Source organism: Microplitis mediator, chromosome 3 (assembly GCF_029852145.1).
Source record: "Microplitis mediator isolate UGA2020A chromosome 3, iyMicMedi2.1, whole genome shotgun sequence".
Classification (NCBI taxonomy): Eukaryota; Metazoa; Arthropoda; class Insecta; order Hymenoptera; family Braconidae; genus Microplitis; species Microplitis mediator.
The window spans coordinates 7,584,101-7,608,310 of NC_079971.1; the positions used below are offsets into that span (position 1 = coordinate 7,584,101).

The 24,210-nt window shown below is 28.5% G+C and overlaps 5 protein-coding genes across 10 annotated transcripts; 2 read left to right on the forward strand and 3 right to left on the reverse strand.

The window, feature by feature from the left end:
- Positions 1-1,658: 1,658 nt before the first annotated feature.
- Positions 1,659-10,902, forward strand: LOC130665459 (putative uncharacterized protein DDB_G0290989). 4 transcript variants are annotated; one of them, XM_057465861.1, is made up of 10 exons: positions 1,661-1,828; positions 1,907-2,034; positions 2,118-2,216; positions 4,929-5,021; positions 5,089-5,853; positions 5,932-8,152; positions 8,698-8,709; positions 8,776-9,921; positions 9,998-10,309; positions 10,391-10,901. In XM_057465861.1, exons 2-10 carry the CDS (start codon positions 1,936-1,938, stop codon positions 10,609-10,611), a joined length of 4,968 nt encoding a protein of 1,655 aa, XP_057321844.1. In that variant the 5' UTR covers positions 1,661-1,828; positions 1,907-1,935; the 3' UTR covers positions 10,612-10,901. The 4 variants fall into 4 exon arrangements, with proteins under 4 accessions (XP_057321845.1, XP_057321843.1, XP_057321844.1 ...); XM_057465863.1 differs by having other exon boundaries at positions 1,662-1,828; positions 8,698-8,994; positions 9,133-9,921; XM_057465862.1 differs by lacking the exon at positions 8,698-8,709 and having other exon boundaries at positions 1,659-1,828; positions 10,391-10,902.
- On the reverse strand, positions 2,226-4,510 carry LOC130665472 (carboxylic ester hydrolase-like). Its single transcript, XM_057465886.1, has 7 exons — positions 4,275-4,510; positions 3,897-4,203; positions 3,624-3,821; positions 3,202-3,549; positions 2,787-3,122; positions 2,599-2,725; positions 2,226-2,516 (listed from the first exon to the last, which is right to left on the reverse strand). The coding sequence occupies exons 1-7, from the start codon at positions 4,473-4,475 to the stop codon at positions 2,333-2,335; spliced, it is 1,701 nt and encodes a 566-aa protein (XP_057321869.1). The 5' UTR covers positions 4,476-4,510; the 3' UTR covers positions 2,226-2,332.
- Positions 10,903-12,258: 1,356 nt separating the features above from the next.
- On the forward strand, positions 12,259-14,488 carry LOC130665469 (protein PFC0760c-like). Its single transcript, XM_057465883.1, has 4 exons — positions 12,259-12,530; positions 12,612-12,710; positions 12,788-12,880; positions 12,991-14,488. The coding sequence occupies exons 1-4, from the start codon at positions 12,441-12,443 to the stop codon at positions 14,422-14,424; spliced, it is 1,716 nt and encodes a 571-aa protein (XP_057321866.1). The 5' UTR covers positions 12,259-12,440; the 3' UTR covers positions 14,425-14,488.
- Positions 14,489-15,111: 623 nt separating this feature from the next.
- On the reverse strand, positions 15,112-16,135 carry LOC130665480 (nuclear protein 1). The gene is made up of 2 exons (XM_057465901.1): positions 15,812-16,135; positions 15,112-15,658 (listed from the first exon to the last, which is right to left on the reverse strand). Exon 1 carries the CDS (start codon positions 16,029-16,031, stop codon positions 15,816-15,818), a length of 216 nt encoding a protein of 71 aa, XP_057321884.1. The 5' UTR covers positions 16,032-16,135; the 3' UTR covers positions 15,112-15,658; positions 15,812-15,815.
- A 1,687-nt stretch (positions 16,136-17,822) lies between these two features.
- LOC130665468 (scoloptoxin SSD14-like) lies at positions 17,823-24,081 on the reverse strand. 3 transcript variants are annotated; one of them, XM_057465881.1, is made up of 8 exons: positions 23,898-24,081; positions 21,371-21,565; positions 19,953-20,103; positions 19,410-19,842; positions 18,873-19,323; positions 18,597-18,787; positions 18,282-18,525; positions 17,823-18,196 (listed from the first exon to the last, which is right to left on the reverse strand). In XM_057465881.1, exons 2-8 carry the CDS (start codon positions 21,386-21,388, stop codon positions 17,930-17,932), a joined length of 1,755 nt encoding a protein of 584 aa, XP_057321864.1. In that variant the 5' UTR covers positions 21,389-21,565; positions 23,898-24,081; the 3' UTR covers positions 17,823-17,929. The 3 variants fall into 3 exon arrangements, with proteins under 3 accessions (XP_057321864.1, XP_057321862.1, XP_057321865.1); XM_057465879.1 differs by lacking the exon at positions 23,898-24,081 and having other exon boundaries at positions 19,410-19,826; positions 19,886-20,103; positions 21,371-21,550; XM_057465882.1 differs by lacking the exons at positions 21,371-21,565; positions 23,898-24,081 and having other exon boundaries at positions 19,410-19,826; positions 19,953-20,088.
- Positions 24,082-24,210: the final 129 nt, after the last annotated feature.

Sequence of the window (24,210 nt, forward strand, 5' to 3'; positions counted from 1 at the left end):
AAAGTTGATAGTTAATGAGATAATTGTAATTTTGTTCTAAAAAATACAATTTTTCAAGATATTATCACTTTTTCAGGGTAAAATATGAATTTTATCATATAAATTTCATGGGAAATTAAATTTCTTACAAAGTTGGCCTCCTGGTAAAAACTTGAAATTTATAGTTATTCAGAAACTGGCAGTTTTATGTTTAGATAGTCACATTTCTCGTTATTTGGTGGCTATCATCAAGAATTGCTATTATCTTTGTAACTATCAACTTTGAATAAGCTTTTATTAGGTCTATTTTGTAAAAAATAGAATTTCCTATGAAATTTTTATAATAAAATTTATTTTTTACCCTGAAAAAGTAATAATATCTTGACAAATTTCATTTTTTAGAGCAAAATTGCAATTATCTCAGTAACTATCAATTTTACGTAATTTTGTTATAGGACCTTTTTTGTAGAGAATTAAATTTCCGATCAAAATAAGTTAGAAAAAAAATTTTAAACAACTCTTAACTTTAGCGGGATTTGGCGAGCCTAAGATATCCACCTAAAATTTTTTTTGTTTTCCGACTAATTTTTTTTTTGTACAAAGAAAAATATTTTTGGTATTAATAATGAAAATTCAGAAAAAGCGGATTTTCGGCCCACCCTAATACTTATGGTACTCAATACAATAGTGTTTACGGGTATGGTAATCAACGCAATATATTTTTTTCCGTGCGGAAAATCAGGGTTCGAATCTCGATCAATTCAAGTGATTTGTAATTATAGAAACTGACACTAACACAATACACATCTATTAAAAATAGTAACAATAATAATTATAATAATAATAATAAAAAGTTGTAAAATTAATGAAAGTTTTATTTTATTTAATTCCATTCTAATATAGTAAAATTTACTATATTGGATAGTACGTTTTACTAAATATATGGTCAAGCTTACTAATGCAGTTTATATTCATTAGCATACTCAAATAATAAATATTACTTAATATAAATAAAAATTTAACTCTCAAGATACTAAAAATTAATGATTCTGAAGTTAGCAGACAGTTCAAAATTTTCGAATTTTTATTTGAACGACTTAATTTAAAAAAAAACTAAAACTAAAAAAATGCACATGTAGAAAATTTGATAAACTACAGGTGCAATTTTTTTAAATATTTTTTTTTTAATAATTTATTGTTTGAAAAAAAATCCAAAAATTATTGGACGTCGGCTAACTTGAGTATAATTAAAAATTACATAATTTCAATAGTGTTTGAACGTTTGAAGTTCACAAAATGAATTTAGTAATTTTAACTCATATTGTAAAGTGAAGTTCCCTATATTTTTTTGTCCATGTATATATATTTAAATTGACATAAATTTATTGTTAGCATTTTTAGGAAAAACTCATATTTGTGGAAAAATGAATCATATTTACAAGCGCATTTTATAGCTAATATGGTCTACAAGAATTTATTGGCATACTTTTATCGTACGGCATTTTAATGTTTGTTTTTTTTTAATCCTTCTTAGTTATCGTCCCTATTGGGCCATGTGCTATTTACTGCTGTAAAATTGTACGGCTTACACACGCAGTTGTCTAGAGATGCGTAAATTACTATTTTTAGAATTTGAAATAAACACGCGCTTTAAATAATGGAGTTAGTTCTTTTTTTGTCCGTTTATAATGTGCTGCCAATTTAAAATCCATTCTTGCCGCCAATTTTCGGCGGGTCCGGCACAGTCTGGCACGCTTTGGAACATTACAAACAAAACAATTCAGCACAAAACACAAAAGCCGTAAAAAGAGAGGTTATATGCGTTGTTATTTATGTTTATACGTCTGTGGTATGTAATTTCGACGGTAATAAATAATAAATAGCAATATTAGGTATTAAATAATAATTTATTACTTTTTTTTTATAGTTACTTGTTAATGATAAAAATTATTAGAGATGGATTTGCCGGCAACGCAATTAATAAATGAGGACGATGATGATACCTCGTCCCAGTCATTTAATTCATCACAAACTACTCCTAAGAGAGTTCACCAGGTATTATATATTTATTTTAAAATAATTTTTCTAATTTGTTAGTGAAATAAAATTTATTTTATAAAAAAAAATTTTATATTCAGGTCGCTAATTTGTGTATTGGGGACAAAAAGTTTCCAGTTTTTAGAGGCATTAATAAAGTTGGTCGTAATCCTGGATGTGACATCTGTATTAATGATTTAGTAAGTAAATATGCTTCATTATTTTTATTAATCATTTCTTTTTCATTATAAAATACACTCGTTTACACGTACAAAAAATCGTAACTATAAGTTATTTAAAATCATTAGTGGGTTATTTAGTATTCAATTTTTTTTCCATCAACTTTGTCTTCATTGAAGTCAATACTAGACCAGAGTTTAATGTATCCAAAGTTACCATCTTTGTCCATTTCACGTTTACCTGGTCCTTTGATATGGAGGTAGACCAATTTTTCATGAGCTGCATCAACAGGTGTCCAGTCGAGTCCAACATCAGGAGTTCTAAATAATTATATGTATAATTAAAATTATTATCCATCATATATTATTATTGAGTTGACAGTCATAGTGTCAATTAACATACCCAGTGGTGGCGTAGGATACCCAGAAGTCCAAGAGTTCTCTCTGCATTGCACGATCTTCGCCAGTTGTAGTAGGGTCCATGAATGGAGATCCAACAATGTAGTAAGGATCATCACCGTGTGCAACACCTGAAATTTAATTATTAAGAAATGTAAAGAAAGACTTATAAGTTGGTTTGATAATTCTTACCCCAGTCTTCGTTTGTTCTGGTCATAGAATAACTTAAACTGTCAGCTCCGTGGTAGGTGAAGTAGTAGTAACGGACAGGACTCTTGTTTGCTTTAGCCATCAATTTGGCAGCTTTAACACCTCCCACAACGTACAGACGATCACCAATCATGTGGACGAGAGACATAGCAGTGGTTTTGTCAATTGGTTTGTCACCCATGTAGTGATGTCTGATTCTACGGGCAACTTCTGAGTGCTTGGAGAGAGGAATTGTGTAATTGAAGTCAAGGATGAAGGGTGCTAAGGTGTCCCATCTGGCGTCCAATTCTTTCAAGAGTACTGGGTCAGCACAGAAATCTATTGAGAAGTCATAAACCATATTATTGAAGTGCAGTAGTAACTTATTGTTTAAATTGAATTGATGTGTGAGACTAACCAGCACCAGGGTAAAGTCCTTCTTCAGGAACGACACCAGTGATCCATGGAACGTCATAAGCTTCGCCACTGCTGATAATGTCAGCTGGGATTTTGGTAATGAATGGTGACTCGGCTGTTGTTTTTTCAACTACTGGACCAAACGGAGTCATTGGATTGAACTCGAAAGGCATAAAGTCCATGTCTGTACGTGCTATCTGGCGGTATGGACGAGTCTTAAGACATTTTACCATCTCTTCTGTGTTTGAAGTTGGGCATCCAACTGTCATCGCGACTTTCTTTGCTTTCTCAGGAGCTCCTTCGGTGATAGCCCAGCAGTTCAATGCATTTCCACTGAAGGACAATCCTCCTACACAACCAAAAAATATTTATTATTTTATTAATGTTAATTTATTTTATTTTCTTATTAAAAAATTTACTTACGTTTGAATAGTCCTCTACTCAAAGGCGTTAAGTAATGGTAGTGCACACTGACTCCACCAGCACTCAATCCAAAGAGGGAAATATTTTCAGAATCACCACCCAAACCTTCGATATTTTCTTTAACCCAGCGGATGGCCATGTTTTGATCTTTAAGACCCATGTTTCCGGAAATGTGTTCATCTCCAGTGCTCAAGAAACCTAGAAGAAAATATTATTATAAGTATAAAATTTATTGTGACGAAGTTATACAGGAGACAGTGATAAAGCACGAACCAAGAGGACCAACACGGTAGCTGAATGTAACCAAAATAACATCTCGGTCCATAATATAGTCAGGTCTTGTGAATTGGCCATCTTTGGCTTCCATATGCCATTGGAAAGCTCCACCGTGAATCCAAACGATAACTGGCATTTTTTTAGTTGTCTCAGTTACAGGCTTGTAAACATTCAGGTACAAACAATCTTCTGAACCAACGATTCTCTCCTTAGCATCGATTGGTGTGTGAATGTACTGCGTGCAAGGTGGTCCGGTTTTGATGGCTACTACATCTCCAGTCCATGGTCTCAATTTTTGAGGAGGCTATGCAATATTCAATTTATTTAGCTGGTGAATTTTGAAATCAATGTTACCAATAAAGCAAAAATACTCACTCGGAATCGGAGATCTCCAAGTGGCGGTCTTGCGTATGGAATACCTTCAAAGGCCATGTACTTTCGTCCATTCTGGGAGTAATCATAGAAACCTCGGATTCCTCCCGCTGGAGTTTCGAATCTTGGTCCATCTGGAGTCTTGTCGACGTCCAAAGTTGCCAATGCCAGCGGCACTAAACACAATAGAATAGCAGTCTTCATCCTTAACGATTCGGAAATCGTCTATGCTTCTGTGAATTTTTTTTCAGTATTTATAGCTGTATCGTCTGGTTAATGACACAATATTTTTGATAGTATTTATCTTCCCTACGTTTAATCAAGTTAATAATATTTTTTTTTAAATTGTTTATGCATTTTATAACTAGGATTGTCGGTTTTTTTTGACATAATCGTTTCTTATATTTAGACCTGGTATAATTATTAACTTATAAACATATTTTTACAAATTTATCACTACTCTTTAACCTTTTCGATTATACTTAATATCAATTATTTAACTAGTAACATATTTTTTTTGGAATTTTTATAAACTTATCACTGCTCTTTAACCTCCTTGATTATTTAAATATTCATTATGTATTAACAATATTATCATATTAGTTTATTTATCCCACAATTTTAAAAATATTTTTAATATGAAAATTTTATTTTCAGACTGTTTCGAAAAATCACGCAGAAATTGAAATTAAGAAAAATTTCTATTATATTTGTGATTTACGTTCATCAAATAAAACCCGAATCAATAATGTATGTATCAAAAAATACTTTTAACAAAATAAATTATTAAAGTGAATTTATTTTTAAATTATTTTAGGAAATATTGCGACCAGATCGTTTTTATCAAATAGTTGATGGTTCAAGATTAACCTTCGGAGTAATTAATGCCCAGTTTTTATTGCTCAGAGACAACAATGACTCAATTATTGTACCAGAAACACCAGCACCTGGCCTTAAAATTCGTTATGATGGTAACAAGTCATCAATTACAGACAGCGATGATTCTGTAATTCTTGGAACTCAAGAGGCTAAAGATGATGGTGTCTTTGCTAAACCATCATTACCAATTCGTAGTCCTAGTTCACGAGATGCTCGTGGTAATAAAATACGTAAACAATTAAATACCAGCATCCATGATATTGAAACACAGAAATTTGATCAATCGAATGAAAATAATGACCCAGCTATTTTTGATTGTGAAACACAAAAAATAAATAATTCTACATCAGACCTAGATAATGTTAATTCTATTTATGATGTAAACACACAGCAATTGGATGATGATAAAGTTAAAAAAGAAATTTTTGAATTGGAAACACAAAAATTAGATGCTGATAAAGTGGATGCTGATGAATCAGATATTTATTGTATGAGTACGCAGCCAATCAGTAGGGCGGATCATAACAACCGTATGTATGATTTGGAGACACAAAAAATTGATTCAAAAGCTGATGAGGCTTCAAGTCTTTATGATTTAGCAACGCAAAGAATGAATGCAGACGATGAAGATGATGATATATATAATTGTGAAACACAGCGTATTAATAAACAGTTTGAAATTACAATAAGTAAATTTAAGAAGGTAATAAAACAATTTATTAATAAAATAATTTTATAATTTTATTTGTTAACAATTTATTGGTTTTTTTGTTTATTATAGAATCGAATTCCCAGTAAAAGCATCAGCGTTCAGAAGGAAGCAACTTTGGTTTTACAAAAGAATGATGATAAGAAAGCTGATGAAGGCGGTAAGAAGCTACAAAACGTAAGTACATCAATCGTCGAGGACTCGGATACTGATGACGAGCTGCTCGATGATGAAAATAATAAATTAAAGCAAAGTTGTTCTTCGGTTCATCAAAGTAATGGAAAAATAAATTCGGAAATTATTAATAATGATGTCTGTAAAAAAGCTAATAATAATCTACCTTCGACATCAACCAATGCACAGTCTCATATTATTGCTGAGACAGATGATGAATCTGAAACGGATGATGAGGAAGTGTTAGTTAATGTAAAAAATAATGAACAAAGTAATAATAATAATAATAATAATAATAATAATAATAATAATAATAATAATAATAATAATAATAAGGCTGGTAGTGGATCGGAAACAGATGATGAAGAAGCGTTGGTTAATTCACATAGTAATGAACAAAGTAAAACAAAAAATGATAAGATGGATGACGATTCAGAAACAGATGATGAAAATTATCTCGAATCGTTGCAATCTACAAAACCAAAATCTTCTAATACTGCTAGTATTGATGTAAATAATTTAATGATTGGAAAAGTTGATGATAATAATTTAGAAAATAATGCATGTCCAAGTCCAGTGCTTGTTGATTTTTCTAAAATTCAACAACCTGGTATGGGAACAAATGATAATGATGATGAAACAGATGATGATGAAATTTATATGACACCTAATCAGTTGGTGTCACCTCGACAAAAAGAATCATCAAAAATTCAAAAAGAACCGTCGGGTCTTGAACGATATGATACACCACCGACTACAGTAACAACTGAACCAACGAATTTAAATTTACCGCGGAACAGTGAAGTTGATTGTGATCCTGATGCACTTACGCAAATTATTCCGTCATTGAAAAATAATGCATGTGAAAAAATGAATAAATCAATTACAAATAATAATGATAATAAAGTTTGCGAGGATTTGGCGTCAACTCAATTAATAAATGTACAAAGTGATGATAAATTTGCTGAAGGAAATGATGATGAGACTGATGATGAAGAATTATACCAACATCTGCCTCTTAATAAACAAGTAGTTGATAAAAATAATAAAGTATCAGTTAATAATAATAATAATAATAGGCATGTTAATGAAGTTATCGATGAGTTAGCAGCAACGCAGATTGTTGATTTTTCAAATAAAAATTGTAAGAATCATGAAGAGGATACTCAAAAAATTAGTGAAACACAACACGATGATCTAGAGCCAACTCAAATTGTTGATTTCCAATCATCTGTTTCCACGAGGCATCAAACGGATAAGCAATCGAGTGATAAAATTGAAAATAATGATGATGATTTAGATGATTTAAATAATGCACCAACACAGATAATAAATTTTGATAATAAATCAAAAAAACCTAATGATAGATTTGATAGTAGTGATTCAGACGATGATAGATCAATTAGTCCAATTAAAAATCGTCGGAGCTCACGTAAAGCAGCATCTTCTACTCCCATTTCTTCATCAGTTACTAGGAAAAAAAGTTTATCTGGTTTAAAAAATCTTCGAGTTAATCTCGATAAAATATCAAATCTGCAGTCAAATGATTCAGTTACTGATAAACAAAATACCAATTTACAGTCGGATAATAAAAAAATTAATCATAATAAAAAAACAGAATTAAATGATGATAATAATTTACACGATGATAGTATAGCTAAAAATTTAGATGCAATGTTTGGTGGTAGTAATGATGATGAACTTGAGGATCCAATGCCGCTTCCAACTCAGCAGCTTGAGGAAATTTTAAGTGATGTACCTGAAAAATCATGTAATGTTAATAATTTTCAGAAATCCAATAGTCAAAATAATAAAAAAAATTTACGAAACAATAAAAAAATTTGTGAACCTCGGGTGGATTCACGTGCATCGACACCTGATACACAAGAGGTTTACTTTGCTAGTTTGTCTTCCAAGAAGAAGAAGAAAAGTAATTTAATTATTGATAGTCAGGGAAGTTCTGATTCACAATCGACTAGTAATCGTCAACGTAACCTGACGAAGGAGGTCGTTTACGCTCCAGGTACTGCTGGATTTTCAAATGGAGTCGCGGTGAACAGTGATGAGTCCGTTGGAGCATTGGAATCACCGACAAAAAAACTCAAACCAAATGCCAAAAGTAATTAAAGTATTTTTATTTTAAGAGCATTCTCAGACAGTGAGCCCCCCCCCCTCCACTTTTTAAAAATATGCAATGACTTTCAACTGTCAAAAAAAGTTAAAACCTTATTTGAAAAAAGAGCAACGTAGTAGTAATTTCGCCGAGGTATAGATTTAAAAAAAAATTACTTCCAGTTGATATCAATTGGGAGTTAAACGAGTTAATTGTTAAATAAATTTCAGTAAAATCTTCATGTCAATTTTATAATTCGAATTTTAAAATTTTGTTGGCTAAAATTTATTCAACAAATTTTGTTTAATTCCTAATTGATATCAACTATAAGTAATTTTTTTTTAAATCTATACCTCGGCGAAATTACTACTACGTTGCTCTTTTTTCAAATAAGGTTTTCAATTTTTTTAAATCAATTGATAAAATTTTGATACGCTTATGATGGTTGAAAGTCATTGAAAATTTTCAAAAAGTGGCGGGCGCTGTCTGAGAATGCCCTTAGTATTATTTAATTTCTAATTGAATAATTAATCAATTTCTTTATGATTTAGATGGAGAAAAAGGTGTAAATTCTGATAATGAAAGTAAGAAAACGATCGATCCAGTTAATGAAGATGATTTTTTTGCAGGCTTACCCAAAGTTCGTATAGCTGGTACTGATTCTTATCCAGGTAGTCCCATTAGTTCATCAGATAGTGAGGATGATTATTCGATATCTCAAGTTTCTAAGATACTTGAAAAACAAAAAGCTGAAATAAAAGCAAGGGAAGGTGACGATAGTGATGGCGATGAGGGTATTTTTTATAATTTACAAAAAAAATCTGACCAATCCAAATCAAAAATAACTGGTATGGATAATCCATTACCTAAAATAAAAAATTTTGATGATAGTGATTCTTCATCGGATAGTGAAGTTGATTTTGCCCGTTTAAAACAACTGGCAGATCGACTTCTTGACGCTAATGATAAAGAAAAAATTTTGACAGGTCTCAAGGGAGTTGGAAGTAACAATAAAAAAGATGTAAAACAAAATAAAAAAGAACTCAATGTGAAAGCTACTACTTCCGACGTCACTGACAAGAAACCATTAAGAAAACGTGCATTTCCAAAAAAATTTACTGACGGAACATTTGCTACTGATAAAAATACTTTGGACGATGATGATCAAGATAAAGTTGCGGTACCTGCGAAGCGTTCTCGTAAAACTCGAAAAATCTCCGAGTCTAATACATCTACAGCATCAGTTAGTTCAACTACAGAAGCGCAAAAGTCTCAAATTGAAAAGAAAAACAATACTACTGCTAAAAAATCAAAGAAAGCGGATGTTGATGAAATAAATTTGCTTAATCTATCAGTCAATTTAGGTCCTAAAGAACAAAAAGCTCAAGTAGAGCCAAAGAAAAAGGCTGCTGCTAAACGACCAAATAAAACAGCTATTGATAGAATTAATTTGCAAAATACATCAGCAAGTTCTAGTAGTGAAGAAAAATCAGTTGAATTGGAGACCACAAAAAAGACTGGGGCTAAACGATCAAAGAAAGTTGATCAAGAACAAACCAATTTGCTTGATTCTTCTACTTCGTCAACAGTGTCCTCAAGTAGTACATTGAACAGTACAACTAGATCAAAAAGATCAGTAGCCAGTAGTATGATGGATTCTCCATCTACTTCTGCTCGTTCAAGACACAGCGTTCGTCCAGCTGATAAAATGCAATATAAAATAATGTTCACTGGTCTTAGTTATGAAGATTATGAATCAGCGATTCAAAGACTTGGTAAGTTTTATATTTACTTTATAAATTTAAGTCAGAAAATAATTTATATCTGTGTAATTTTTTTTTTTTTTGTTAGGTGGATTGATAACTAATGATCCAATGACAGGAACAATTTTAGTAACAGATAAAGTTCGCAGAACTTTGAAATTTATTTGCGCTATTTCACGCAGTGTTCCTATAGTATCTGAGGAATGGATAAGCGCAAGTATTGCAAATAATAAATTCGTTGATACTAACAAGTATATTCTGAACGATAAAGCTGCTGAAGCTAAATTTCGATTTAATTTACAACAGAGTTTGATTAAATCTAAAGATAATAAACTACTGCATAATACTACGTTCATTATAACAGCTGGCGTAAATCAACCGAGCGTTAATGAACTCAAAAGTAATAAATTATATTTTTGTAATATTGTAACATAAATATTTATTGATAAGTTTAAATTTATATATTTATAAATTGTTACAGATATGATACAAGTTTCGGGAGGCAAAGCTTTAATACGAGCTCCCAAAACATGGTCACCAAATACATATATTATCAGTTGTCATGAAGATGTTCCGAAATTGAAAAAATTAATATCAAATATACCAAAAAATATTGTAGTTCCGGTTGTTACTACTGAATTTTTGCTAATTGGTATTCTTCAACAAAAATTAAATATAGAGGAACATAAGCTCAGTTTTTAAAAGTAATACCATTAATTCAAAAAATTGGGCTTAAGTGTAATATAATTATATTTTTATAATATGAAAATTAATATTTATATAATTAATTTAGTATAAGAAAAAAAGAAATTATTATTACACTTAAATATTATTTTAAAATTAATATTAAACTTACATTATTTTTATAAATCACATATATTAAATTATATTAAATATAAATTACTTATAATTAAATTTATGTAATGTAAGAGACCCAGTACTCGATCAGGGAACTAGTACCTGATCACTCATGCATTTGTATATCTATATTTACTAAATATAAATATACAAATACATGGAGTCTTTGAGTACTATTACCCTGATCGAGTACTAGGTTTTTTTACCTTGTTTGTTAAACTATTATTCATAAATAAATATTTTTTTTGTTCGTTTTATTTACATAATTAATGAAATGTAAAAAAATAAAAATTAATGTTTATTAAAATTGAAATTTAAAAATATCTGGAATTCATTTATTATGAAATTAATTAACATGATAAATTATATATTATAGTGTAAATTTTATATGTAATTAAGGTAAAGTACTCGATCGCCAGCCTGCGACTTTATTTTATTAATTAAATATTTTTGAGACATAATTATTTATTTTCTTACTGAAGAGATGGATTTATTGTTAAATCAGTTGTTTTTAGTTTGTTTAATTATTATTTTAACGAAAGATCAAAGGTGTATGCTGATTACTGATGATTTTGTTCCAAATTTACTTATTGTTTATTTTTTAATATATTTTATCAATAATCAGGGTAACGAGATCATCGGCGGTACACCCGAAAAAAGTATATTCAAGTAGCACACGGCTTTGTGACATCTATAAGATAGCAGTTTTGTGGCTGTTTTTTGACCTGTTGATAAAGGACCAATTGGTTGACCAATCAATCAGAAATTTATGCCACCGAAAAATTATATATTTGAAAAACGACCACAAGAGACGACAAAAAGTAAATTCCAAATAATTGTCATAAGTCATCTAAACGATTTTTTAATAGAAATTATTTTTTTAAGACGGGAAACAGAAGATTAATTTTCTACGACTCCTAGGACCAACATGTATATGTCTTATTGATATAAAAAGAACTTGGCTTTGAGACAAAAATAAATTTATTTTGTCCTTTTAAAAGACATCTTTATGACATCTTAAAGTTGTCTCTGTGCTATTTAGATATATCCAAATCCATCAGAAAATTATTTATCATATATTATGTATTGTTGGCTTAGTTGTCCCACTACTGAGTTTTCCCGACTTTCCCCTATTTTTATTTTTTTATACTTGTATTAATTTTTTAAAAATCCCTCAGATGTTTTTACGTTTATTAAATTTAATATGCTACTATTTTATAACTAAATTCTTCACTGAAACTTCAAAATTACCGTAGCGGTCCCGCTATTGGTCACACTACTCTATAAAGATTTAAATAAAATTTGCTGTTTAAAATCTATAATAAAAATTTTAAGCGTTTTTTGGCATATAATTTATAAAAAATAATTTTTAAACGGAACTGGGATGATTATATTTGAATTATAAAATTTTTCGCGCGCTTTTTTGAACGTGGGGTAAATTTTCATCCAAGGTCTTCGATGTTTAGATTTTTAATTCTTTGTTGTTCGCTTATTCAAGCGCTAGTAATGTACATTTCTTTTCATTTTCTTCAATAGCCTTCAGTTTTTGTTTTACTTCAGCAGATAGTGGTTGGTCCTGTATTTGATAAATTAAAAATTAATTATTTATTACAATAAATATCCAGTAATAGTTAAATAAACTATTGATTTGTATCATATTAATTAAATCAACGATGAATCAGTTTCAAAATGTTCACAACGACCTTAATTCCACGTGTCCAACTGTGGTGATAACAAATAGGAAGTCAGCTCCTGATACAAAAGTATGAAATATTTAAAATGTTTGTTTGTAATTTTATTTATTGAGTAGTGAATTAATATAAGTGGTTAATATAAAATTATAGATAGCTAATTTGTCTTTCAATGGAGAAATTTACCATTTACAATTGGGAAACACTACCATCGGTCGTTCCCACAAGAATGATGTCCATTTGAATGATGGTGTAAGTTAGACAAAGAATATTAATTAATTAATTAATTAATGTATTAATGTTTCAATAATAATTACTATTTTTTATAGTCAGTGTCGGCGTTTCATTCAAACGTGGAGGTGAGAAATGCGGGTATATTCATAACGGATTTAAATTCTACAAACTCAACGTTCATTGATAATGTATGTAATTATTTTTAATTATGACGGTCCGGGGATGAAAAAATAGATGATGTATGTAATTTATTAGTTTTTAAATAGATATCAATTAATTATATTTTTTTTTGCTTCAGAAAAAAATTTTGCCTCGAAGGAGATACCAGCTTACTCATGGCTCAGTGTTAAAACTTGGACATGTTGAAGGGATGGTTGAAATTTTCGGGTACAGCATAATAATAAGAAGCATGTCACTTGTACCCAATTTATCTACAAGTATGGAGACAGAAAGAATCAGAGAATCCGACAGTTTTGAGGTGGGATTTAATTTATCATCGGACATTGAAATTGTTCATGAAAGATCTGGTATGGAAGTTATCGAGGAAGTCTCAGTAAATGCTGGTATTGATATAGATGATGGTGATAATCGTGATAATGGTGTTAAAGATGATGATGATAATGGTGGTGGCAAAGATGAAAAGAATAATGGTAATGATAATAATGTGGATGGCCCACAAGACGGTGGTAATAATAATAGCAATGATAACGCAGGTATAATTGATGTTAGTGATACTAGTGATAATGGGGTTGATGCTGATGGTACCGAAGCTGATGAAAATAATAATAATAATAATGATGAGGATAATGCTGATGATGATGATGATAGTGGTACAAAAGAAGATGAAAGTAAAGATAATGATAACACAGGTATAATTGATGTTGGTGATACTAGTGATAATGGGGTTGATGATGATGGTACCGAAGCTGATGAAAATAATAATAATAATAATAATAATGATGAGGATAATGTGACCAACGGTAATGATGTGGTTGGTCTACAAGATTATGAAAACGATAATAATGATGATAATGGTAATGGTACAAAAGATGATGAAAATAAAGATAATGATAACACAGGTATAATTGATGTTGGTGATACTAGTGATAATGGGGTTGATGATGATGGTACCGAAGCTGATGAAAATAATAATAATGATAATGATAATAACGATGAGGATAATGATAATGATGTGGATAGTCTACAAGATGGAGATAATAGTAGTAATGATGATAATGATAGTGCTAAAATAGATGATGAAAATAAAGATAATGATAACACAGGTATAATTGATGATGGTGATACCAGTGATAATGGGGTTGATGATGATGGTACCGAAGCTGATGAAAATGATAATAATGGTAATGATAATAACGATGAGGATAATAATAGTAATGATGAAAACGATAGTGGTAAAACAGATGATGAAAATAAAGATAATGATGACACAGTTATAATTGATGTTGGTGATATTAGTGATAACGAGGTTGATGACGATAGTGCCGAAGACAATGAAAGTGATAATAATAATAATGATGATGGTGGTGGTAGTGATGATGATGATGGTGTCAAAGAAAATGATAATAGTGATGAAAATAATAATGATAGTGACGATGATGAGGATGGTGTTAATGACAGAAATAATACTGGACATCGTTATTATTTACGTAAAAGAGGAACGGAGAAACATGTGTCGTTCGATAAACTTTTGCGTGCAAGGAAAAAAAAGTAGATTTAAAGAAATATGTACAACAGCCCTTTTTAAAAAATGAGGCATTCATTTTTTTTTTTTTTTTTTTTTTTTTTTTTTTTTTTTTTTTTTTTTCAATTTTCTTAAAAAATATTTAATTAATTATATTTTCATATAAATATTCTACTAATTTAATTGTAAATAGAAAAAGCTGGTCTTTACTTTTACTATAAGTTTTTTATACCAAAAATAAGTAGACTATTTTATTTTTAAGCGCTAGTATGCAACCAGTATTGATTGTAATAATAAATTTAATCACGTTGAGTGTTGCCTGACTAAAATGTGTTTATTTCTAATTTATATATTTAATTAATGGTCAACTAAACTTCATTTTTATTGTAGTAAATTATAAGTCCCATTGAGGAAAAAACGACTAAACATTTAACAACTACAAGTAATGTTTACAAAAGTCATGCTGATAATATTTACTTACTTTTCATACTTTTTCAATTTTATGTTTGTTGTCTAAGGTCACGTTTATTAAAGCTTTTCTTTATTGTATTATTTAATCCAATTACGAAATCTCATTTATTCAATATCTACGTCATCATAAATTTTTTACAACAGGATTGTATTATAACACTAATTTGAATTTAAAAAAATAATTTTTTCCTAATTTTCTTAAGTTTAATTAAATTAAATATAAATAAATAAAAAAATAAAACATCATTTTTATTCATTTTTTGTTTGTTTTTATTGAGGTAATACTTTTACTCATACACTTATTTTGACAGGGAAAAAAAAAAAAAAAAAATTATTAAAAATAATTAAATTTGACTTATTTACTATCACACATAAAAAAATGTAAATACTCCAAAGCAGTGAATAATATTAATTATCATTATAATTAAACATTAGAGAATGATTTTAAACATTTGTTTAAAAAAAATATACAATCGTCCGTGACAATTTATAATTATGTTGCACACTAAGTGTCTATAAATATTCCTCCGAAGTCTAAATACAATGAGAAAAAAATAATAATAATAAGTCGTAGTTTATATAACTTATGTTTACTTCACACAAAGAACGTTGAACTCGGGAGTAATGGATAATAATAGATGTATATTTATTAAAAATGACTCGTGAATAAATGCTATGTCCAGGTAATCTTCGTATCGTTGATGAATCAGCTCGTGCCTATTATTTTTATATTAATTGAATACCAGCTGAATTTTCATTAATACGAAAAATATGAACACACAAATGAACACGACTGCAACAGATAAAAAAAAAATATATATCAATTTACTACGTCGCAATTTCATGACCTTGGCAGCCATTTTAAAGACAGCGTCATAACAATTTTATCAATAAATAATAATAACATTGATATACAGAAATAAATAAATAGAGTTAAGAAAATTACCTTTTTATGCCTTGGCTTTATTGACATTACGTTTATTCATCTCAGTATTGTGTAACTTTGTTACGATTTTTCTAGAATGTCCGTTTGGATCAAAATGATTTGTGTGCTCGCTTACTTCCCGTTTACTCCTTTGTTTACCACCGTTTTTAGAAAATATGTACTTGTCGTAATCGTAATTGAAATGCTCGTATTCGTCAGTGAATGTTGCTGGATCAGACATAATTCACAATTTATCAATACAATTCACAAAGAAAAATTTGCGTTTTAAACTATCGCTTGATAACTGTCACTTGTAGTTGCTTTTCAGATACTGTTTGGCTGCGCATCAGTTCAATCGGTTTTATATAAACCGCGCTACAGTCAGGCATGCGCAGTAATAAACATGCGCGCAGTTTTTAATTCAGTAAAAATTTTCAAATAAACTTTAAAATTCAATTTTCAATGAAAGATTTGTATTTTTTTTATTTAAAATAATTGTTTGACATTAAGGTTTTTTTTTATATTCATGTTATTTTCATAATAAATTAAGATTTTAATAGTTTTTTAAATAAATTATATCGTGTAGAAAGAACTGGAAGGTACGGTTACGCGGATTCTGCGCATGTCGATAAGTGAAATGCGTCGTAGCTCATCGAGATTGTTAGTATTACTACGCGAATTTTCTAGAATATATTTTAATATAACATCTATACTATGAGGGTCGATATCTACGAGTACATGTATTAACTGGTACATAATAAAATAAATAAAAATAATAGTAAAGTAGAATGATTAGAGATAAAATACGATCAACGTGAGAGAAATCTTTGGTATATAGTAGAAAAATACACGACAATATTTTAATTCAGGTTACACTTTTTTAAAAAAAAATTACTTTTTACTCAATGTAAACATTTATTAGCCGTACATGTACATGTATATATCTATAAAAAAAAAAAAAAAATTACGTCCCGTAACTCTAAATACATAAATTATTGAGTCAGTTTATTTTTACAATTGTTTCACGACTGATAGTTGATAATGTATGAGTCATGAGACAAAATAATTGATATAAATAAAAGGACATTGAGAAATGATGAGAATTTATTTTTTTTTTAAATTAAAGTAAATAAAAATTATACTATCAAATGATAACGATAAATATTTATACGGTATTAACATTTTGTTTGTATTTTTATCGTTATCATTGACGTAAAGCTTTGAGAAATTTTTTTTTTTTTGTGATTTTGTTTTTGTTGTCTCAAAATTTCTTTGTTGAGACTTTGTATTTATAAAAGCTTACTTTCTTTTTGCATTCAATAATTAAAATTACTTTTTAGGGTTGAAAGGAGTTCAAACTAAATGGAGGCTTGTTTACAAACAACTGATAAGTATTTTTAGTTATAATCTAAATGCGGAAGTACTTAATGATGGTAAAGTATGTTTTGATTAGTTCAATGTATTATTTTGAGACCAAGGTCAACAAGCTTCAAGGAATTACAGTATGAATCTCAATATTATTTTCAATGACCTCTATTAATATACTTCGATGTTTTTGTATTTTACTAATTAATTTAATTCATTTCTCTTTTTTTTTTTTTTTTTACATTAATAATTATGTTTCAAACAGGCCATTTGTAATCAGTAATTAGTAAGATATTTCATTATGTACTATAGTGACAAATATATATATATATATATATGTGTATGTGTGTGTTTGTGTCTTGTGCTTTCATTTCAAGGCAGTTTATTAGTCACTACTGTAATGTTTTTTTTAAATATTTTTATAAAAATATTTTGAAAATTAAAAAAAAAAAATTAGATAAGGATAATTTTTTTTTTTATGATTACGTTCAATGACAATAAATGAATAATTAAGTATAATCAAATTAATTTACCAGATGGCACATTATTAAAAATATATGTGTATGAATATATATACATATATGTACATATCAACAGTTGATAGTGATATTTGCTAATATGGTCATGAATTTCGTAATATTGCTATTTAAATGAGAAGCATTAAGTATGAGACACTTTAAAAATTACAGTTAACTGGTTTTTTTTTTTTTTTTTTTTATAGTAAAAACAATACAAATGAACTAATGGAAAAGTTACAAAATTTAATGCTTAATGTTAATTAATACCACATGCGTCGCCGTTCCGTCTAAAATCTGAGTTGGCGTAGATATAATTGTTTGATTTTAAAATAGCAGCTACGAAACTGTAAGCTTGATAGTTATCTTGAGATACTGCATGTCCTAAATCTTTTAACCCCTCAATCACGGATTTTGATATGCCAGATTCGTAATTGAGTGTCATTGGTAAAAGTTGATGATGAATTCTCGAAGCATCGATGGCTTCTTTTATTGTATTACCCATCCATAAAATACGAGCTATTGCCTAATAATCACGTCAATGATCGATAATTAATTAAAAATTTATTTCATTTTAATGTATTTACTGAAACTTTGATTGGTGAACTTACGCAAGCTAAAGAAGAAATAATTCTAGTGCCACCAGACGCAGCAATTACCATTTTTACATTTCCATCTGTGTTTACAAAAATTGATGGTGCCATTGATGATAAAGGTCTTTTCCCAGGTTGTATTGAATTTTGTTTGCTTGAGCCTGGAAGCCCGAAGAAATTTACAACTGATGGAATTGAAAAATCATTCATGCCGTTGTTGAATAAAATTCCTGTTTGTTCTCCCACTAGGAAACTACCGAAGCTATAATAAAAATCCAGTAATTTTGTGAAAGAAATTGTTAATAAAAGCAAAAGATGTAGAGTAAATATTACGGAGCGTTAATGGAACTTGTAATTGATACAGCATCTCCAGTAGGTGATAAAACTACTAAGTGAGCAGTACCATGATCTTCAAGAAGTTGAGTACCACCTTCGTAGTGTGCAGCATCATTCCATGTTCTTGAGTTATTTATTCGGGCCTTTATCGCTCGTGCATAATCTCTTGATGTTAGATTCTTTGTTAACTATAGATATAAAAAAAATATTATTTCAATATTTAACGACTCAGCCGATACTGAATGGTAATTTTAATTGATGTATGATTAATACCTCTGTCAGATCATTGTAATCAGGATCGCCTAATTTACTTCTGATAGCATAGGCAAATTTAAAAGTCTCAATCATTCTATGATATGTTTCAATAGTATTTTCATCGCTATTTATACTGTTTGGTGTAAATTTAAATTCATCAAAAATATTCATAATAAATACAAGCAGTGCGCCGCTGCTTGGAAAATTTGATGTAAATAATTTAATTCCATTAGACAGTTCAGTTTCCAGTGGGTCTTGCCATATAGCCGAGTAATTACGTAAATCTTCCATCGTTAAAATCCCACCTTGTTTTTTTAAATCTTCAACTAGAGTTTGTCCCAGTGTTCCATTGTAAAATTCATTAGCACCTTTTTCTGCAATCACCTTAAATGTGTCACAAAGTTTGTCAGGTTTAATAAGACTCCCTGGTGTTTTAAACTCTTTTGTCGTTTCATTCACAAACAAGGAACTGTAAAAAAAAAAAAAAAATAACGATTATAAATTATTGATCCTAATCTGTCTACAAACAAAGATAAATTAAAAATTAATTTTTACCTTAATGTCGGGTCATTTCTAATACTCGCTTCATATTGTAATAAATCATTTAGTTGTATTTGCGATAGTGTCCATCCTCTTTCACACAATTCAATAGCATCTGTAAATAAATCAGCCCATGGTAATTTACCAAATCGTTGGTGTGCTGCCCAGTAACCAGCGATTTCTCCAGGTACTGTCACAGCAAGTGGTCCCTTAAATGAAGCCGTTCTACTTTTATTTCTAAACATATCTTCATGAGCTGCCAGGGGTGCTCGATCTCGAGCATTCAAATAATAAGCTCTTTTCGTAGCTCGTTCATAAATTGTCATAACAAATCCACCACCAATTCCCATGCTCTGCATGAAGCCAAGACCATTGCAAAGTGATGCGGCAATCACAGCATCAACTGCTGAACCATTTCTTGCTAATGTTCTCCTGCAATTGAACATAACTAGCTTTAAAATATAAAATAGTTAAAAATAATTATAATTTACCTTCCTATCTCTGCACAGTAAGCATCATCAACGCATACCGCACCACTCTTAAATTCTCTTAATTTACCTGCATTTAAAGGTGTAGGTATTTTCAAATTGAAGTTCTTATCATCACCTTCTATAGTTTCAATACTAGATAAAATTAATGTAGATGTTATTGCAGCCACTACAATCATAATAGCGAGGAATTTTAATGGTATTTTGTCAGCTGTTATATTCTAAATAAACACAAAAGTAATTAGTAAACAATTTAATTGATAATTAAAATATTCTAAATTTAAATTGTAAAGTGATCGTACTTGAAGTTAAGAACGTAAATTGAACTTTTCAAGACGTAAATGATCATTTGATCATACAATCGTATTTCAAACGTATTCGACGTCCGAAAACGTAAATAAGACTTTCGTAATCGCGAATCGTAGATAGAATTTTTTCAAACTTGAAAAAATTTTTTAGAAACTTGAAAATGAGAAATTAAAGTTCTCAGCAGCCGTAGGAAAACGTGTCGCTTTTTAGAGACTTACACTGAGAGAAAAAATTACTATCACTTAGAATAGATTTTGTTGACTCAATAATTTTTTTTAAATGATTTCTTTAAGAAATTATATACTTTTCACAAGTAGGATTTCTTGAGAGAAGAAAAGTACTAAATTTCACATGTTTGGATAAATCTAAAAATTATTAAACTTAAATAAAATAATATTTTTATATTATATATTCTTGTCTCAAGAAAAATGTCTCAGCAAGAGTATTTTTTTTTGTTTCTGTGTACAGACTACAGGGTAGAGGTACCATTTATGGCCACTGCTCCATTTTTGGATATTTGATACTTTATTTTAATTAATGAAAAAGTATAAAATAAAATTTCCTAGTAATAGTGTGATGAAAATATCTGTGTTTATATTTTAAAATTTAATTATGGCATCGCGTCTTTTACTAATTATTTTACTTAAATTTTTCAAGTGTCCAAAACTGGTCTTAAAGTGGCCAAAAGCGGTGCCTCTCTACCCTATGAAAGCTACAGATGCCAATAAATAAAAATTCTTAGCAGCTGTAAAGAAATTTTTGGAAACTTCTAGGAGATTTTTTGACTTTCAGCCTCTAGATAGTCTGTTAGTTTCTAAAAATCACAAGAAAATAAACCATCTAGAGAATAATCTTCTCAAAGGTCACAAATTTTTTACCGCTGCTGAGAACTTATTTTAAGGTCTCTAGAAAATTCTAGACAACTTCTTATTTTCTAGTTTCTAGAAAATTTTTTCAAGTTTTAATAGATTTTATCGACGATTCACGATTACGTAAGCTTTATTTACGTTTTCGAACGTTGAGTATACGTTTGAAATACGTTTTTATGATCATTTACGTCTTTAAAAGTTCAATTTATGTTCTAACGTCAAAAACGTTCGATCTACAATTTAAATTTTCACTCAAATAATTATTTATTTAAATATATATCAGTTAATTAATTATTAAATATTTTATTACCTTCTCTCTAGTAGTCATTATCTTGAAAATTACACAAAATATTTTTTAAATCAACATTTTGCTATAAATCCTTCGAACTCTTCAATAATATTTATAATTTATATCAATTATTTCTATTTTCTCTCGTTCTTATACTTTATAAATTCATTATTATTGATGAATAAATTAATTATTATTATCTATTCGCTGATATAACTATGCAAATAAATTTATACTTGTGTTAGAATCACCACTACATACAAATATGTAAAACGGTCAAAGTTTAATGATCTTCTATAATTAAATTACTAACTACAGTGCAATTTATTCACAATCGTCAGTCATTTAGTATTGTTATAAAACTGCTATTAATTATATCCTTCAAGATATTATTTATAATAAAACCTGTAAATCTCATAATAAACTCAAGTAAGAACTTTTATTTATTTAAAAACCAATTTAGGATTTTATTTTTTTTTTATAGAGATTATATTGCTTACTACACATGAATTTGTAAACTTTTAATCAAGATAAAAATGAATATTTGAGATAACAATACTCAAAGTAGACAATCTAATATTTTTTTATAGTCCAGTGTTCCATAATAGCGTCTATTGTAACCATCCAAAATTAATAAGAACAAAATTTTCAATTCAATACATTATGAAAAAAAAAAATGATTGTAATTTTATAACAAGTACTTTAAATTTGATTCATAATAAAAGTGTATTGAATCACAATACATGTAAATATTCAATACTTTATAGTAATGAAAATTAATATCGCGATTTGTTGATGTTTGTATTATTTTTGTTATCTTAAGCAAGTCAGTCCTAAGCAACGCACTTGGCTTTTATTTGTGACATCTATAAATAGGAGTTTTGAGGACGTTTTTTTGACCTTTCGATAAAGCACCAAAATTTTGACAAAACAATCAGAAATTTAAAAAAAAAAAATATCTACTTAAGGGAATTCTCAGACACTACCCCCTCCCCACTTGATAAAAATTTTAAATGCTCTTGAACTGTCATAACCGTATTAAAATGTTATTAATCAATTAACAATAAAATTAAAGCATTAATTGAAAAAAGGACAACGCCGTTACAAATTTTTCCGAGATATAATATAATATATAATATAAATTTAAAAAAAAATAAATAACTTATCAATTGTTATCAATTAAGAGTTAAACGAAATTTGTTAAATAAATTTTAGTTAAATCTTCATGTCAATATTATAATTCGAAATGTCATATTTAGAGGGCTAAAGTATACTTACAAAATTCCGTTTAGCTCTTAATTGATAACAACTGTAAGTAATTTTTTTCAAATCTATATCTTGGCAAAGTTGAAACTACGCTGTCCATTTTTCAATCAATGATTTAATTTTTTTTTAATTAATTAATAAAATTTTAATACCGCTATGACAGTCGAAAGATTGAATATTTTTAAAAGTGGGGGCACTGTCTTAGAATGTCCTTAAAAGACGTGACACAAACGGTGGCAAAAAGTTAATTACAGGTAATTATAAAACTCATCTGAACTACTTGTCAATTAAAATGACTTTTTTAAGACGGGAGAAAGAAGACAAATTTTCTATTACTCCTCGGACCAATATTTGTATGTCTTATAGGTGTAAAAAGAACTTGGCTTTAATACAAAAAAAAATTTGTCTTGGTCTTTTTTAAGAAATTTTTATGAGATAAAATTTATCCCTATGTTACTTGGGATATAATTAAAAATTTTTATTATTATAAAATAACGAATACTATAAAGATAATAATATAAATTACAACATAATTAATAAATATTTTATTTATTAGGATTGAGTTTTAAAAATTGCCAAGTGATTTTACAAAAATGACATACTGCATTTGAAAAACCAGGTAATACAGTATTTAAAGATAATTTTTTGTATTTATTAGCTTCAAGCCGGTGATGACATAACAAAAACCAACGTCTTATTGAAATTAAATAAACTGTTTACTTTTGATATTTACTTTTAACTCAAACGAATATAAAAATTAATGATCAATGTCAAACGATAGCTATTTCTCTATAGATAATATTTTTTTTTACCTTTAAGTTTACGTTTGCTTACAATAATATAATACTGCGTTTTAATTCTTATATTCTTTTATAAATTGTTTACAAAACTTGAAACTAAAAATTAATGACAAGTAGTGTGATTTTAAAATAGAATTTCACTTTCTACTTTGTGATAAAATTATGATAGAAATATTTAAGTGAGGAACAAAAATTTGAATAAGAAATTAGTTATTAGTAACAGCAATAAATAATCACGTGTCAAAAAATAATGGCTCTTGAAAAGAAAGTTTAATTATAAATGAACTTTTTTTTTAGTTTCAACGACGTAAAAAAATATAAAATACTTTTAGAAAATTTATATTTTGATTTAAATTGTAAAAAAAAAAACGAATTATAAAAAAAAACAAGTTTTAATATTTAAGTCACTTGATTAATTTTAGAGTATTCTCTTTAAAACTTATGTAAAGTTTAAAGTCGGATGTTTACAATTATTGACTCACTTGATTATAAATTTCCGTAACTTTCTGAGCTTTGAAAATATTTTGGAAGAAAAAGAAAAAATTATAAAAGAATAGAATGTAGAAAAAAGTTTTATTCAATCCACTTATTGAGAATAATCCGGTTTAGCTTTCGTAACGTATCTACAAAAAACTGTTCGAGTGATATATTTGTTACATAATTTTGTGTAGATAATGAGTATGCAAATTAATCATCATATTTATTTGTAAATTTGTATATGTAACATTTTAAATTTATAAATTAAGTTAATTTTTTTTTATTTTCAAAACGTCTTGGGTTGATTAAATAAAAAAC

Excerpts from the sequence above, each read along its gene's own strand:
- LOC130665459 (XM_057465860.1), top strand. The coding sequence starts at position 1,936 with ATGGATTTGCCGGCAACGCAATTAATAAATGAGGACGATGATGATACC. Across the intron at positions 8,153-8,697 it reads ACTCAAACCAAATGCCAAAA|ATGGAGAAAAAGGTGTAAAT; the intron begins GTAATTAAAGTA and ends TTTATGATTTAG. Across the intron at positions 10,310-10,390 it reads GAGCGTTAATGAACTCAAAA|ATATGATACAAGTTTCGGGA; the intron begins GTAATAAATTAT and ends AAATTGTTACAG.
- LOC130665472 (XM_057465886.1), bottom strand. The coding sequence starts at position 4,475 with ATGAAGACTGCTATTCTATTGTGTTTAGTGCCGCTGGCATTGGCAACT. Across the intron at positions 4,204-4,274 it reads TTGGAGATCTCCGATTCCGA|CCTCCTCAAAAATTGAGACC; the intron begins GTGAGTATTTTT and ends AATATTGCATAG. Across the intron at positions 2,517-2,598 it reads GTATCCTACGCCACCACTGG|AACTCCTGATGTTGGACTCG; the intron begins GTATGTTAATTG and ends ATAATTATTTAG.
- LOC130665469 (XM_057465883.1), top strand. The coding sequence starts at position 12,441 with ATGAATCAGTTTCAAAATGTTCACAACGACCTTAATTCCACGTGTCCA. Across the intron at positions 12,531-12,611 it reads AGTCAGCTCCTGATACAAAA|ATAGCTAATTTGTCTTTCAA; the intron begins GTATGAAATATT and ends ATAAAATTATAG. Across the intron at positions 12,711-12,787 it reads ATGTCCATTTGAATGATGGT|TCAGTGTCGGCGTTTCATTC; the intron begins GTAAGTTAGACA and ends TATTTTTTATAG.
- LOC130665480 (XM_057465901.1), bottom strand. The coding sequence starts at position 16,031 with ATGTCTGATCCAGCAACATTCACTGACGAATACGAGCATTTCAATTAC.
- LOC130665468 (XM_057465879.1), bottom strand. Across the intron at positions 18,788-18,872 it reads ATTACAATGATCTGACAGAG|TTAACAAAGAATCTAACATC; the intron begins GTATTAATCATA and ends TTATATCTATAG. Across the intron at positions 18,197-18,281 it reads TTATTTCTTCTTTAGCTTGC|GCAATAGCTCGTATTTTATG; the intron begins GTAAGTTCACCA and ends CGTGATTATTAG.